This window comes from Equus asinus, chromosome 20 (assembly GCF_041296235.1).
Source record: "Equus asinus isolate D_3611 breed Donkey chromosome 20, EquAss-T2T_v2, whole genome shotgun sequence".
Taxonomy (NCBI): Eukaryota; Metazoa; Chordata; class Mammalia; order Perissodactyla; family Equidae; genus Equus; species Equus asinus.
Window position 1 is genome coordinate 16,478,533 of NC_091809.1, and position 16,456 is coordinate 16,494,988.

At 42.4% G+C, this 16,456-nt stretch overlaps 1 protein-coding gene across 2 annotated transcripts in view; it reads left to right on the forward strand.

Moving 5' to 3' along the window:
- The window catches only part of LOC106824186 (putative adhesion G protein-coupled receptor E4P), a 39,373-nt gene that overhangs the window by 8,450 nt on the left and 14,467 nt on the right, over positions 1-16,456 (forward strand). For both annotated transcript variants that reach the window (XM_044753171.2, XM_044753170.2), the window contains exons 2-10: positions 208-301; positions 4,634-4,684; positions 6,669-6,791; positions 9,794-9,946; positions 12,205-12,242; positions 12,900-13,035; positions 13,579-13,686; positions 15,357-15,541; positions 16,167-16,334. In XM_044753171.2, coding sequence (XP_044609106.1) covers positions 271-301; positions 4,634-4,684; positions 6,669-6,791; positions 9,794-9,946; positions 12,205-12,242; positions 12,900-13,035; positions 13,579-13,686; positions 15,357-15,541; positions 16,167-16,334 — 993 coding nt within the window. In that variant the 5' untranslated portion in view covers positions 208-270. The remainder of the gene's footprint in view (positions 1-207; positions 302-4,633; positions 4,685-6,668; positions 6,792-9,793; positions 9,947-12,204; positions 12,243-12,899; positions 13,036-13,578; positions 13,687-15,356; positions 15,542-16,166; positions 16,335-16,456) is intronic.

A 16,456-nucleotide genomic window follows, 5' to 3' on the forward strand; every position in this document is an offset into this window, starting at 1 on the left:
TACAGCATGGCTTGCCAAGTGATGCATAGGTCTGCACCCAGGATCTGCACCAGTGAACCCCAGGCCGCCAAAGTGGAATGTGTGAACTTAACTGCTGCTCCACTGGGCCAGCCCCAGAAATGAAAGGGTTTTGATAAACATCAGACACCTGGCTTCTAAATTCTGTGACCATCACAAATTTATTTTCATGGGGCTTATTCATTCTAGGAACCCTTGTCACCTCTTGCTTGAGAGCGTTTCTCAGATTGTATTTCCTGGAATCTCAGTGCTATGGGAAGCAAGTGCCTGCCGCTGCTCTCAGGTGAGTGGAACAGAGAATGCCCATCTCTTCTCCTCTTGATCCTGGCATCCTAGCTGTGGTCGCTCTTCCAAATTTGACACTTTCTCCAGCAATTACTGTGTGTGCCCGTCCTATTAGGAGCCCTCATAATAAGTCTCTTGGTTGCTCTCCCCCAAAGCAGAACTGAGACAAAGACTTGGAAGTTAGTACTTTATTTGGGAGGGGATCCCAGGAAGCACAAGGGAGGGAGGGGAGAAGTCAGAGAGGAAAGGGAGAAGTGAATGAAGGGTGCATAAATGAGGGGTTACCTCTGTGGATAACTGGCACTCAATCCTGCTGAGGACCCTCCAAGAGGCAGTACCTAATGTGCCTTAGATGGACAATGAATCTGGGCTACTTATTCCTCCGGTCCTCATCCCTCACTACTTGACAGCCACTCCTAGTGTAACCCCCAAACGTTTCTGGTCTGCCCCCCATGGGCTGCAGAAAAATGACCCCTTACAGAGAGATGCAGTGAGTTATCTGCATGCACAGGATCCCCCTTGGGGTAGGCTAAGGGACACTTCAAGCATCTGCTACACTGATCCACCATTGAGAGGATTCATGCTTGGAATATTACAGCTCATTATGTTACAATGCTCTGGATCTATCTATCCTTCTGCTCTGGGCTTTAGGGTCTTCAAAGTAGTTTTAAAAATACCATAGGAGGAGTCATATACTGTTTAAGACTGGGTTTGTAAGGAAATCTTATAAGCAAGCATGTGATATCCAATAACCTGTGTCAGAGCTGCACAAACTTTTTCCTGGAAAGGGCCAGATAATTACTATTCTCAGTTCTGTGAGCCATTTGGTCTCTGCCCTAACTTCCCAACTCTACGTTGCAGTGCAAAAGCAGCCACAGACCTTCCATGAACCAATGGACATCCCGTGTTCCAATAAAACTCGATTTACAGACACAGAAATTTGAAGTTCATATCATTTACACACGCTGTGAAATATCCTTTTTCTTTGGATTTTTTTCAATCACTTGAAAAATGTAAAAACCATTCTTAGCTCGTGGGTCATTCAAGAACAGGCTGTGGTTCTGGCTTTGACAATTTGTTGACACTTGAGCATTTTTTGACTTGCAAAAATGCCCATGTTATGTGCTTCCCGGTAATAGCATGGATCCTTAAGTACAATGCTTTTGTCAGCATCCATGAAGTGAAACATCATAAATATTGTAGAGGAGGTAGGAAGAGCAGATGTTGACCTTATCATGTCTAGGGCACTTGTTCTGTGATGATCCAAACGGACCATGGGCAGATTCCTGTTCCTCTCCCTTCCATATGATACAAATCCAAATTACCTAGATTATAATCATCATACTTAAACTATTTGGAAGCTGATGTTAGCTGTGAAAGCAGATGCCTCAGATTTTAGCAAAGGGTTCCAACACAACCTACTTGCGATGAAAGGGATGAGGAAAATCCATTTTTCAAGTGTCTAGGCTATCCCAGCCTATCTTACCCTGAGGCAGGGATCTGAGGAAATATGTGGAAAGATTTTCTGCATTTCTGAGTTCATCCCCAACTTTAATTAAAGACTCTGTCTAATAATGTGGCAGACTTTTTTTTTTCAATCATCCTTAAAATATCTTTATCCATTCCAAATTTGCCACAGTACTTGGGCTCCCAGGATTCTTGTGGTCTGTGCTATTCAGATCTCCTCTTACTCCAGATAGAGCATTAGTTCTTAAGGGGTTAGACCTGTGTTGTCCAGCACCACAGACACAAGTCACCCATGGCTACTGAGCACTAGAAATGAGACCAGTCCGAATGGAGATCTGCCACAGTGCAAAATGCATACTGGATTTCAGAGACTTCATGCGCACAGAAAAGAATGTAAAATGCTTTTGTTACTGAACCAGATTTGTTTTGCTTGCTGCACGATTATGCCAATCAGTGACATGATGAGTTTGCAGCAGAGAAAGTGTTTAATTCACAAGGCAGCCAAGCGAGGAAAGAGAACCAGTCTCAAATCTGCCTCCCCAAAAATGGGGATTAGGGGTATTTATGGGATAAAAGAGCACGGTGGTCTGAAGTGTGGGAATAGATGATTGGGGATAAGGAAAAGTGAGGTAGTTGATGATCTGTGCAAGTGGAGTCAAGCTTCATGGCTCTTCATAGGACGCACGTTCACAAAATGGTGGTGTTGCCATGATCTGAGGGTGAGGTTTTCAGCTCCTCAGCGTCAAAGGGTCACCTCAGTCATCTTTGCAGGCCCAGTTGATGAGTCGGGGGTCTTAACCAGCCTGAATTGGACAAGGATTCAATCTCCTGAAAAACTTAAGCACCCATTATCATAGCGACCCAAGTATCAGAGATATTATCTATAGTGTAGGTTTTAGTAAAGTGTTATCTAAGTACTTTTGCAAACAGAGTACAGTTTTAACTATACTTTTAACAACTGAGTGTAGTTAAAGCAAGCTGGCACCTGGTTTTGTTACTACCCAAGGGAGCAGTCATCTGCTCACTGAAAGACATGCCAGGAGTCAAGAGGCAAGGCGGTAGGAGAGAAAGGATTTTATTACAGCTTGTGAGCAAAGGGAAAGATGGCTGACTAATGTCCGAAAGAACCATCTTATGGAACAAAGGCCAGTTACGTAGGGGCCTGGTCTCCAGGTGGGGGACACAGATGGTCTTAGTTCTTTTACTGAAGACGCATCAGAGACTGGAGCAATGCCCTATGCCCAGATCTTTCGGTTGTCATTGATGATGGCTATCAGCATAGACTCCATGCCTGGGGGTCAGAATATTTCTAAGAAACTCAAAAGAACAAAGTTATCAACTATCACAGCTGAGAGGGGCCATAAAATCTACAGAGCGTGTATATCATCTGGAGGGTGCGTATCCAGCTGAGTTAGTTAATCAGAGGTCATTCAAAGGCAAACATGTTTTCTTTTCTACAATATGTCTTCCCTCATGTCAACCTTGTGTTAAGCTGGTATCAGTTTCACTTTATGAATAACTTGTTTTATATTGATTGCGTGTTGAAACGATAACATCTTGGCAATATTGGGCTAAACAAAGTATATTGAGGAAAATCAACTTTACCTCTTTCTCATTGCCTTTACAAAAATGTGGCTAGTAGAAAGATTTAAAAGGACCTATGCAGCTCACATTATATTTCTATTGGACAGTGTGGGGTTAGAGGTCTGGACGGGTAGAAACAGACTGTTGAAATAGAAGGGAGGTTGAAAACTTGGCCTTTTGGTGTTAGACTTGGAGAAAAAGCTTTATGAGATTCTGGATTTTCAGGAATTGGGACATACAGTTTATGATAGTGTGGTTTATAATAAGAAATACGTATTTGGCCTTCGTCCTGGTTTCTGGCACAGAGCTCCTAAAAACCTTGGCATCTCCTGAGATGAGAGCCATAAAGTTGTCTTTTGTTATCTTAATGCGGTGACTTTTGGAAAGCCCTGAGGCCACCTAAGGATGGCAGCTGGTTGCCAGTCAAGCCAATCCTGTGATTAGAGGGTTGGAACTTTCAGTCTCATCCCCTTACCTCCAGGGAGGGGAGAGGGGGCTGGAGTTCAATCACCAATGGCCAATGATTTAATCAATCATATCTATGTAATAAAGCCTTGGTAAAAACCCAAAAGGACAGGGTTCTGAGAGCTTCTGTGTTGGTGAACATGTGGACATTTGAGCAGAGTGGTGCTCCTGGAGAGGGCATGGGAGCTCCTCACTCTTTCCCCATATCTTGCTCTATACATCTCTTCCATCTGGCTGTTTCTGAGTTATATCCTTGTTATAATAAGCTGATGATCTAGTAAGTAAACTGTTTCTCTGAATTCTGTGAGTGGCTCTAGCAAATTAATCAAGCCCAAGGAGGGGGTCATTGGAACCTCCAATCTATAGCTGGTCAGTCAGAAACCCAGGTGACAACCTGGACTTGCGATTGGGATTGGAAGTGGGAGTGGGGCAAGTCTTGTGGGACTGAGCCCTTAACCTGTGTAATCTGATGCTATCTCTAGGTAGATAGTGTCAGAATTGAGCTGAATTGTAGGGCATCCAGCTGGTGTCCAAGAATTGCTTGTTGGTGTGGGCACACTCATACACACATTAAAATTGGGTGCAGAACCTCTTACAGCTGCAATAGGATGTACTTCTCATGCCCCAGTGGTATAGGATGCCCTCCTGTGACCCTCATGTTTATAGCCTGCCTGGAAGAATCTACAGTGAAGCCAGCACACATGTGATTGGGTCGTGGGAGACAAAGCCCCTAACTCACCCAGTCTTCAGCCAAGCAGAGCCCCAGGGCATCCTCCATCCGAACTGGAACTGTCTTTTTATCTTTCTGTTCCAGCTCTCGGTGTCCTGCTGGCTCTGTCAGGAGCAGATGCAAAGAATTCTGGAGGTGAGTCTACTCATTGCCAAAAACCTGGGGAAGGAAATTGGGATCTGGAAGCTACCTCCAGTGGAGGGAAGGAGCCCTTTTCAAGGGAGAGAACAGTAAATCTCTGCTGCCTTTTTTCTACACCTTGAAGCTCCCAGGGACCGTTCCTCCTTTTCCACCATGATCCCATTTACTTAGCTCTTGCATCACACCAGGCTCAGTGCTAAAAATTGCACATACCATCTCATTCAATCCTCATGGCATTCTTGCAAAGAAGGTCCTGACATTATCCCCACTTGACCAATGTCCCTCTAGAGAAGCAGTTGGCTAAAGGTCACATGACTGCTGGTTGGTGGATTCCGCCCTTTCTTTTCCAAGAGCTTCTGTCCCAAGTCATGCTGGAGGTAGTTTTGCCTCTACCCCATGTCTTAGGTTGGGCTCTCCCAGAAGTAGCCCCCGAGGTAAGGACTTGAGAGGAAGTCATTTACCTGGGAGATGATTCCAGGCAGCACCAAGTGGGAGTGGGACATCAGATGGGGAGGTGAGGGGCCAATATAGGGTCCCTTATCAAGCAAGTTACATGTGAGTAACTGGAGTTTGATCCCTTGGAGACTGTTGGATATCATAAGAAGCATGCACCTCAGAGTTCTTCCCCCCAATGGGTAAGCTATTTTTCTATTATTTATTTATTTTTTAATTGTGGTAAAATATACATATCATAAAATTTACCATTTTAACCATTTTTAAGTGTTGCAGTCAGTGGCATGAAGTACATTCACACTGTTGTGCAACCATCGTCACTGTCCATCCACAGAACACTTTTCCTCTTGCAAAACTGAAACCGTGAGGGCCAGCCTGGTGGCAAAGTGGTTAAGTTCATATGCTTCACTTCGGCTGTCCAGGGTTTGCTGGTTTGGATCCTGGGCGTGGACCTACCCACCGCTCATCAAGCCATGCTGTGGCAGCATCCCACATTCAAAATAGAGGAAGATTGGCAACAGACATTAGCTCAGGGCCAATCTTCCTCACCAAAACACCAGAAAAAAAACCCTGAAACTGTGTATCCATTAAACAATAGTTCCTCATTCCCTCTCCCACCAACCTCTGAAACCTACCATTCTACTTTCTGCCTCTATGAATCTGACTACTCTAAGTGCCTCATGTAAGTGGAATCACGCTGTAGTTGTCCTTTTGCAGCATATTTATTTATCATAATGTCCTTAAGGTTCATCCATGTTGTAGCATGTGTCAGAATTTCCTTCTTTTTTTAAAGCTAAATAATATTCCAGTGTATGGATGGACCACATTTTGTTTATCCATTCCTCCACCAATGGGCACTTAGGTTGCTTCTACTTTTCGGCTATTGTGAATAGTGCTGCTATGAACATGGCTGTACAGCTATCTCTTCAAGATCCTGCTTTCAATTTTTTGGGATATATACCAGGAGTGGAATTGCCGGATCATGTGTTAATTATAATTAAAATTTTTTTTTAGGAATTGCTATACTGTTTTACAAAACAGCTGCACCATTTTATATTCCTAGCAGCAGTGGACTAGAGTTACAATTTCTCAGTAGCCTACCAACGCTTGTTACTTTCTGTCTAATTTTTGTAATAAAGAATCTGGGTTTTTTAATACACTGACTCTCGACAGTCAATGACTGAGGAAGGTGCTCGTGGGGGCGAGAAGACATTGCTAACCTGCCAAGTGGTAAACAAAGAGGCCTCTGGTGGACAGAGAAATCCCTCAGTAAAGAAACTCAGGTGCTGACAGTTGGAAGTTTTACTGTCAGGCAAAAGTGGTTTTAGAGACAGAGGTGGGATATGGGTGAAGCGCTGTGAGCATCTGTGTTCAGCAGTGAGATGAGTGCCAAGGGATGTCAACAGAGCTATTCCCAAGGAGACATTCTTCCAGCCACAACATCTGATGTATCATAGGTGCTCAATGAATATTTCTTGAATGAATGAATGAACAAGTGAATGAGTGGATCCTGTGTTCCCTGTAGCTTTCTGTCCTCCATGCCCTGAAAATGCCAGCTGCTACAATAGCACCCACTGTGCTTGTAAAGATGGATTTCATTCCACGGCTGGGAGGAGATATGTCACCAAGTCCTCTGAGAAATGTGAAGGTAAGGAAGCAATCCACACTCAACATGGGGTTTGGAAGGGGTCAGGGGCATCTTTGTAAGCCCCAAACACTGTGTTACATGGGGGTGCTAGTGCTGCAAAGATGCAGTGATATTGCAAGGTGAAAAATGGCAGGACTGTCTCAATGTCCTTAGAGAAGTCTCCAGCTCTTATCTCCTTTCCGCTCTCATGCTAATGCTGGCTTGATGATCCCTGATGCTGGTTTGGTTTTTTCCTTAGAGGAAGGTAGAGTTCCCACGATCCTGGCCTCTTGAAGTTTCAGGCACTACTGTTTATTATCTGTTTATTTGTCTGAGAATTCCAAAAGGGCAAGGGTCGTATCTGACTTTACCACCGTACGCCTAGGACAGAGAATAACGTCACATAGCAGGTGCCCAATAAAAAGGTATTCACCAAGAGAACAAATGAACAAATGAACATCTTAGCACTCAATATCTTCCATGCTCTGGCTACAATTTAGTTTTCCAGTTTCACTTTTTGTTACTCCCATCTGCTCCAGCCAAAACTGCTTCTCATTTCCACAAATTCTAAAGGTCAGTTTGAAAATCTAAGGGAACTGTCACTCCCGAGTATCGGATCGGTGGAACTCGATGTCTGATTGATGGAGTTGCAGTGTGAATTCAGAAGGTGAAGCAGAAAATAGTAGACTATTTAGGATTTAGTGTATTTCATTTTATTGTGGAAAAATATACATAACATACAGTTTACCCTGTAACCATTTTTAGATGTGTCTTTCAGTAGTGTTAAATACATTCACATTGTTGTGCAACCATCATCACCATCCTTCCACGGAACTTTCTCACCTTCCCACACTGAAACTCTGTCCCTTTAAACACTAACTCCTCGTTCTGCCTCCCCTAGCTCCTGGCACCTACTATTCTACTTTCTATCTTTATGAATTTGACTACTCTGGGGAGTCATATAAGCGGAATTGCATACTATTGTATTTGTTTATTTGTTTAAATTATTTCCGTTTTTCAGTTGAATAAAATATACATAACAAAAGTTACCATTTTATCCTTTTTTAAGTTTCCAGCTCAGTGGCATCAAAGTGCATTTACATTGTTGTTCAACCATCTCCACTCTCAATTCGATTGAACATTTTATGTTGGAGGATCATAATTTGCGTTATACTTCTTCGTGAATTATCTGTTCATGTCTTTTCCCTATTTTTCTATTGAGCTTTTGTTTCTTTGTCTCTCAGTTTTTGAGTTCTTTACATATTAGAGGTGTTAGTCCTTTGTCTGTTGTATACATTGCAAATATTTTCTCCCTGTTTGTCAGTTGATTTTGGACTTTGCTTACATATTTTTTAGCCATGCAGTTAAATAAAAAATATTTTTTACATAGGTAAGTTTATCAAGGATCTTAAGTCATCATTAAAATGCCTTCCCCTACACTGAGGCTAAAGAAGAATTTACCTATGTTTAATTCTAGTGATTGTATGGTTCTATTTTTATGTTATCTTTGATCCATGTAGAGTTTATTTTTGAGAATGGTGTGAGGTACAGGTCTCATTATGTTTTATTAAAAAATACATCCTGACCAGGATAACGGGCACTATAAGAAGGGAAATATGTGCAAAGGTGTAATGTGCATTTGTCATACGCTTGAGAATATTCAGTTCTACTGCAGAAGAGTTGAAAAACAAATGGAATTTATGAAACTCATACAATGTGTAGATAAGCGGTTAGTAGGCAAGGCTTGTGTGTGTTAAATGTAGATAGAAAGGAATGGAAAGACCAATGGTAACATTCATGAAGCAGTAAATATACACGAGACACGTAGGTACAAAATATTCATGACAAATTAAGTATCTAAGAGGGAGTTAACCCCCAGATATATGATATATACCAGCTACACACAAGCACTTCATCTTTGTGGAGTCTTAATTCAGTCGCTCCTCGGTGATAGCTGTTCTGGCTTGTATATCCTCTGCCCAAAACACATCAACCCACAACCTAAACAAAACCCATTGACTGCTGAGAAGACTAGTAGTAAGTTACAACCACTGGCCAAGTGTACTTGACCTGAGTCCTTCCAACAGTGAAAATAATTCTGTCATCAGCTCAGAACACCTTCTGTCCATGGGTCCCTTTGCTTGAACCTCAACTGTGGTCCATCAGTGGCCAAGGCTGATGTGGCAGAAAGCAGCAGGACATAGGAACATTGCCTAACCCAAGATTTAAGTAGTGTGGCCCTTTATGTCACTTGCACCCTTTCCTCATAGTATAGTTATGCGCCATATGATGACATTTATGACGTTTTGGTTGACGATAGACTGCATATACAATGGCGGTCTTATAAGATTAGTACCATATAGCCTAAGTGGGAGGTAGGCTATGCCATCTAGGTTTGTGTAAGTTTATCCTGCGATGTTTGCACAATGATAAAATCACCTAAGGACACATTTCTCAGAATGTATCCCTGTCATTAAGCGACACCTCACTGTATTCACTTATCCTATCTGTTGTCCCTTGCTACTGTGTGTTTTAAATTGATTTAATAAACTGTGTGATTCAAGCATTTAAAAAACCCCATCCATACTCCAGCGGTTTGACACACCACCATTATCATCTTCTAAAGTTCCATACATGCTTGGGTCTATCTCTGGCCTTTTAGTCTATCCCATTAGTCTATCTATTCATGCACCAGCACCTTATTGTTTTACTGAGGCTTTATAGTATGTTTTCATATTTGGTAAGGCTAGTTCCCATGGCATAGTTTTTCTGTATATTCTTGTGTAATAGTATGAACTTGTCTTACTCCACAAAATATGTGTAGCTATTTTTACTGGCGTTGTATTGGATTTATAAGTTATCTTAAGGAGAGCCATCATCTTTATAATGTTGAGTTATCTTATCCAAGAACAGGAGAGGTTTGGGGTATATTCATGAACAGTGTTGGGTAGCAGAGATTTCACAGTCAAGGGGAATGGTTTAGTTCTATGAGACGAACAAGAAGATTTTCTCTTGATTCACAGATATTGATGAGTGTAATACTGGGCTGGCAAAGTGCAAGAAGAGATCATATTGCAGAAATACAATTGGAAGTTACTACTGCAGCTGTGTCCCGACTTATCCTCTCTTCAACTGGGTGGCCAAGTTCATTAAAGTGAATCATCCAGACTGCTATGGTAAGAACCTCCAAATACTCTTTCCACCATGAAAAAGGAGGTGGAAGGAAAGCCTTTTAGAGTTCCACCAATTTCAGACCAGGGTGAGAGAGTAGAGATGTGTCCTGGCCCTTGCCCTTCTATCCATTGTTGTCCTCCACAATCTTCTCCCGGGAGATCTCATTCAAGCCCATGACATTGATAACCATGTCTATGTAGACATCTTACAAATTTATGTCTCCTGAATGGATCTCTTTCCTGGGCTTCCAAAATTACATCTCTAATTTGCTACTGGACTTCTGCACTTGTTTCTCTCTCACTCTCTTTAAATTCAATTTCTATACCTCTCTACCTGTCTATGTATTAAAACCCATGAGCTCATAGTGACACCTCCAATTCTAGTCCAACACCAGGGCTTGATCTACACTTCCCTCTTTTCTTATTTGTAAATTCTTTCTCCAACACTGAGAAACCAGGTTCTCATGATCCAACATGCAGGATTTACTTATTTTCTCGTTCCTAGTATAATTCCAGGTTTTGAGTTAGACAGATTAGATTTAATTTCTGGCTTTATCACTTACCAGCTGACTTTTGGGTGATGCCTTAACTTCTATATTCCTTGTCCATAAGTGGGAATGATAATAGTATCTACTGTATTAGTTGTGTGTTGCTGAGTAACAAATAACTCCAATGTTAGTGGCTTAAAACAACACATATTTATTGTCTCATGGTCTGTGTAGGGCAGGAATTGAGGCTTGGCTTACCTGGGTCCCCTGCTTCAGGGTTTCTCACAACTGTAATGAAAGTGTTGGCCAGAGCTGCAGTCTCATCTGAAGACTCACCCGCGGGCAGATCTTCCTCCAGGCTCACTCACAGGGCTGCTGGCAGGATTCAGGTCTCTGAATGTTGTTGGACTGAAGGCCTCAGTTCCTCTCTAGTGGTTGATGAGAGGCCACCCTCAGTTCTTAGCATGCCAGCCTCTCTAGCTTGGTTATTACAAGAAGCACATGAGAATAGCCATAAAGAGAGAACAAAACAGAAGTCATAGTCTTCTCTGAGCTCTCAGAAGTGACAAGCCAACGGGCAGTGAATAAAGGGATGTGAGGCAGGGATCATCGAGAGTCATTTCAGAAACCTGCTTACCTAAAATACTGGGTAGGGTAGTGTGCCATCAATGTCATGTCCACTCATGAAACCCGTGAATGTCATTGTATTTGGAAATAGCGTCTCTGCAGATATAATCAAATCAAGATGAGATCATATAGATTACGATGGGCCCGAAATCTAAGAAGACTGGTGTCCTTATAAGAAGAGGGAGATTTGGACGTGGAGACACACACATGGAGGGACATGTGCAAACAGAAGCATAGACTGGGGTTCTGCTGCCATATGCCAAGGAGCATCAAAGATCGCCGGCAGCAACCAGAAGCTAGAAGAAGCAAAGAAAGAGCTTCCCTAAAGCCTTCAGAGAGACTGCAGTCTTACCCACACCTTGATTTTGGAGTTTTAGCCTCCAGAACCAGGAGAGAATAAATTTCTGTTGTTTTAAGCAGCCCAGTTTATTGTACTTCGTTACATCAGCCCTAGGGAATGAATACGCCTCACCTATGACTATTAAGGCATGTAACGTATTTATCGCAGTGCTAGGCACCTAGGAAGACTCAATAAATTTTAGCTGTCATGTTACTTAACTCTGTTCTAGAACCTTCTATGTTCTTTTAAATGAGATAGTATATATGAAGGTACTTTATATATCATGCTGTGTAGACAACTGTGGGTATTAGTACTGCTTCTAAATTATTAACTTGGTTAACATCCATTCCTTCAGGACAACTTCTCTGCACCCCATGATGTGCTGGACCCATCTTCTTTATACTCTCAAGCCATCTCATCTTATTTATTATGAATATATTGGACCATTGCAATCACTTAACTATTTAATTATCGTTATTTGCTTAGTGACTTCTGCCAGACTGAAAATCCCACAAGGGGATGCCCCTCAGCTCTTTACCGACCTGTATCCATAAGGTTTAGCATCTTGCTTGGCTTTCAGTAGGTGCTCAATAAATACTATTGACTGAATTATTGAACTGGAGGCTCCATCCTAATTCTGTTTTCCAATTCTACTGTGGAAGAGATTTGGGACTTCTGAGAGGAGTATTCGGATAGGTTGTAGAAGCATCAGGGAAAGACCCAACTTGAGGATGATTAGAAGAAGGGATGGGAACCAGGGCATATTAACTCTCATACTCCATTTAATGGCTTCTTTTCTCTCCCAGAGGATACCCATAATGCGAAACCATCGGCCTCCATTTGGGTGAGTAAAGTGAAGCCTAGGTTTCAGGAACAGCTGATCAGTTTTACCATGTCATTCTCCTGCTCAAATACTACCACAGATCCCTATGACTTTTAGGATGTAGAAGTTCTCACTCAGGAGTGATTTTGTCCTCTGTCCCAAGGGACATCTGGTAATGTCTAGGGACATTTTTGGTTGTCCCACCCAGGATGCTGTAGTGGGTAGAGACCAGGGGTGCTACTAAACATCCTACAATGCCCAGGACAGCTTCCCACAACCTTTATCTGGTCTTGAGTATCAACAGAGACCTAGAAGCCCTGGGAAAGGGTTTAAATGTCTCAGCTGTCATTCAGAGACTTGCATAAGCATCCAGAGCCTGATTCCACCCGTATCACCCCTTCCCATTCCCTCTCTTCCTCCATAAGGCACTCGCCATAGGTTTCAGATCTCTCATCCTTTAAACCTTCATGTTCTCATAAATACGGTGACGATAACACACGCCCTTCATAGGCCTGTGTGTAATAAGTGAGAAAACACATATCAGGTTGATAGCACAGAGTCTAGTAACAACTTCATAAATATTATTGCCTTCTGGGCTTACCCAACCACACTTATGTATATTCCTGCTTTCTTAAGTTTCAGTAGGAGTCTACCTAATTGGATTTATTTCTTTGAAAGGAAATTCTGAGGAAAAATGAAAGCAAAGATCACATTGCAAAACAGGCCACCCAAGTCCTTCAAAACGTGGAATTGGCCATATGGAACGCAAGTTTTGCTTCTCCAGGAAAGCATGAAAATTCTGAATTTGATATAGGTAAGAAACATTGAGCATTTTCCTTATGACCAAAAAATTTTATGAGGATGGTCTTTCATCAGACCTTGTGTTTATATGTTTATATGGCATGGAGAGAGTTCACTCATGGGACTCTTCCCAAATACAGCAGATCTGTTCCCAGGTGACTGTTTCCTTGGAAAACTTCTAAATGCTTAGCTTCTCTTACTTAAAAAATTAAGTTCCCCTCCGCATCAGGCACTCCAGTACATGTTATGTAACATTTTCTGCCCTGTAAATGTTCTCTGTAAAGGGTAGGCTTGCCCACTCTAGTTCCAGCTCTGGGAAGCTTGGCCACCTCCTCTCTTCCCCTGGGTTGTGTGGTCAGTGTGTGTTGCTTAGGTCATTTTGACCATTTCATCCCCACCAGCCAGAAATGTGGAGGGAGCGGTGTGCCATCTGGTCTACCTGGCATGCAGAGAATTAAATCACCAGTAAAAGGTCTTTCAGAGAAGGGAGTTCTTCAACAAGTCTCTTAGCCATGAGAAGTGAACAAAGCAGGACTCACTTCCTTAATGTTTCCAGTCTATGAAACCAAGAAGTGCAGTGAGACAAGTGAGAAGACTCTTCTGGAAGCTGGAAACAACACAATGGATATTGACTGCACTGCTGCTTTCAAAGGAGCCAGAAGAGGTACTGTAACTAAGATAGATTCTCTTAACTGCAAATTCTAGGCTCTGTCATTTTGTTTCTAGGTGACCGTCCAAGAGGTGGAGACTTACAAAATTTTCAAAGCAGGGGGTTTCTACACGGTGAAATTAAAAGATCTGCCTTGCCCACAACCAGGCAATTTGGGGGGCACACTTTGCGTGTACTTTGTGACACACACTGAGGTTCAAACAGGGATCTCTTGACATGCTTCCTTAAAAGGGACAGGCAGGTGCATACCCTGTTTCCATGTGATGGTCTGAAAAGGTAACACTCAGTAGTGGCAGATGAATGTTGTCTCAAACACTCTTCCCCTTGAGTAGCATTTTATGATCATACTATTTAAAATAGTCACCCGGTCTTCTTCTGTCCCACAGGTTTGCAAACTTTTTCTGTGAAAGGACCAGATAGTAAATATTTTTGACATTTGGGGCCAGATGATCTTAACTCTGATATTGTAGTGGGAACGCAGCCATAGACAATATATAAATGAAGGGGCATGACTGTGTGCCAATAAAACTTTATTTACAAGAACAGGCTGTAGGCTGGATTTGACCCTCAGGCAGTAGTCTGCCACCCCTGCTTTATTCTGTCACCTTATTTAAGTCTCTGCATAGCATCCACATTATGCAATATTTTTCTAATGTATTTATTTGTTTGCTCTCCATCACTCCCATCATGCCAGCTCTCTGATGGCAGGGACCCTGCCTGTTTTGTCCACTGCTGTACCACAATGCCTAGAACACTGTGTGGCACACAGCAGATGCTCAATAAATATTAGATGACTAAAGGAATAAACATATTAATCAATGGATGCATGAAAAATATTTCAAAAAGACCCTGTTACCTCGAAAGAGTGAAACACCTGCCACATTTTCTCCAGACAGTTTCTGGCTACTTATTAATCTTCAGTCCTTACTATGAGCTGTAGAATGCAGGCCAGAGAGGTGAAAAGGTACAAAAATAAGTTTGTTTTTTAAATGGAATGAATAATAATACAGGTGGTAAGTGGCTTTCGCTAAAACTGGGATGGCAGCACACGAATACATAGTTGCAGTTTAGGAAACACTCCATCATGCTACAGAGTGTCATATGTGCATTTAACTTCTATAAATTAAATTATTCTCGTATGAAAAGGGGAGGGGAAAAGGACAGGAGGGAGAAAGGGAAAGAGAAAGAGAGACAGAGACAGAGGCAGAGGGAGAGGGAGAGAGAAGGAAGAAAGGAGAATGAGTTAAATCAAATGGGTCATCCTGCATCCTTTCCACTAAATTAGGTAGCCCAGAGTGAGCTTGAGACGGAAGATGAGAATGTGTGATTTCCTCATCCTACCTCAGTGCCACCTTCTGAGGACAAACATCTTGCCTCATGACTCTGATTTTGATATCTAAGGGCTCATGTATATTTTTACAACATATCGATGAGATATGTTTCACACATGTCCTTAATAATGTGTGGTGTATTATAACACTCATTACATATGCAAAATGCTGTTCCCCAAACTACATGTAATGCATTGATTGGGCAATTTAAGGGATTTCCAAGAGCATTTTGACTATACATTGTGTTTGCCTTGTGACTCACACAAGACTCTAATACACCGATTCTTCAAACTATGGACACCTTCTAAAATGATTTCTCTCCTGTTTTCTCAGAGAGGAGCACAGTTGCATTTATCACTTATCGATCTCTTGGGGATGTGCTGAACGGATCCTTTTTTGGTGAGAGAAAAGGGATACGGGAAGTGAAACTGAACTCTCATATCGTGAGTGGCACCATTGGCGTGAATGAAAAGGTTGATCTGTCTGAACCTGTATTCCTGACCTTCCAACATACTCAGGTGAGCAAAACCAAGGACTGGTCCTCTATGCGTTACCTTAATGGGATGTACTTTCAGAGTCCTGGCAGGGAACTGAGCCCAGCTCTGATCGTTCAGAATGAAGAGAACTAACAAGAATTGAAAGAAAAACTAGAGACTGTCACCAAGGGAAGCTATTAGCACATTTGAGCCAAAAAGGCAATTGGAGGGATGAATATTATTGAACCCTAAGAGAGCTAGAGGTATGGAAGAGGGAATTCCTTGCTGAAGATGGAGATACGTGGAGCAGAAAAGGAGTCTGGAAGAAATGGAGACTCCTGTATTTCAGACTTCTGTAAATATTCCCTTCTCCTCTCATCCAATGACCTCTCACCTGTTCCTCTCATTGGTTCCACCAATAACAAGGAGCCTAGGTGAAGGAGTTCATAAGGACCAGTCCCCTGGGCTCTGAGGTGACCAGAGAAGGGCAGAATGAATGATAAATAAACCCCACAGCAGATGTTGGTATAGAACTCTTCCCCACAATTGTTCCAGGTGATGAAATTTTTCCCAATTCAGTTTCCAACCCAGTGCATCTGTGACTAACCTATGGAGTTGAAGTGATAAAACCAGAAAGAGACACATTTTTATGCTATCCTCTTTCCAGCGTGGTGGTGCCAGAACAGAACCTTTCTGTGTCTACTGGAAAGGATCGGAGGAGGGGGGCAGCTGGTCGACGGAGGGCTGCTCTCATATGGGCAGCAACGATTCTTACACCAAATGCAAGTGCTTCCATCTTTCAAGCTTTGCTGTGCTCTTGGCTCTTGCCCCAAAGGTACCAAGATTCATGTTGCCCTCCTGTGAATCTGATTGTGTCTAGGAAGCTGGGAGGTCCTCTTCATGTCTTAGAAAGACTCTAAGATAGGGAATCCAGTGGAAGCTAATTCCAGGAAGCAC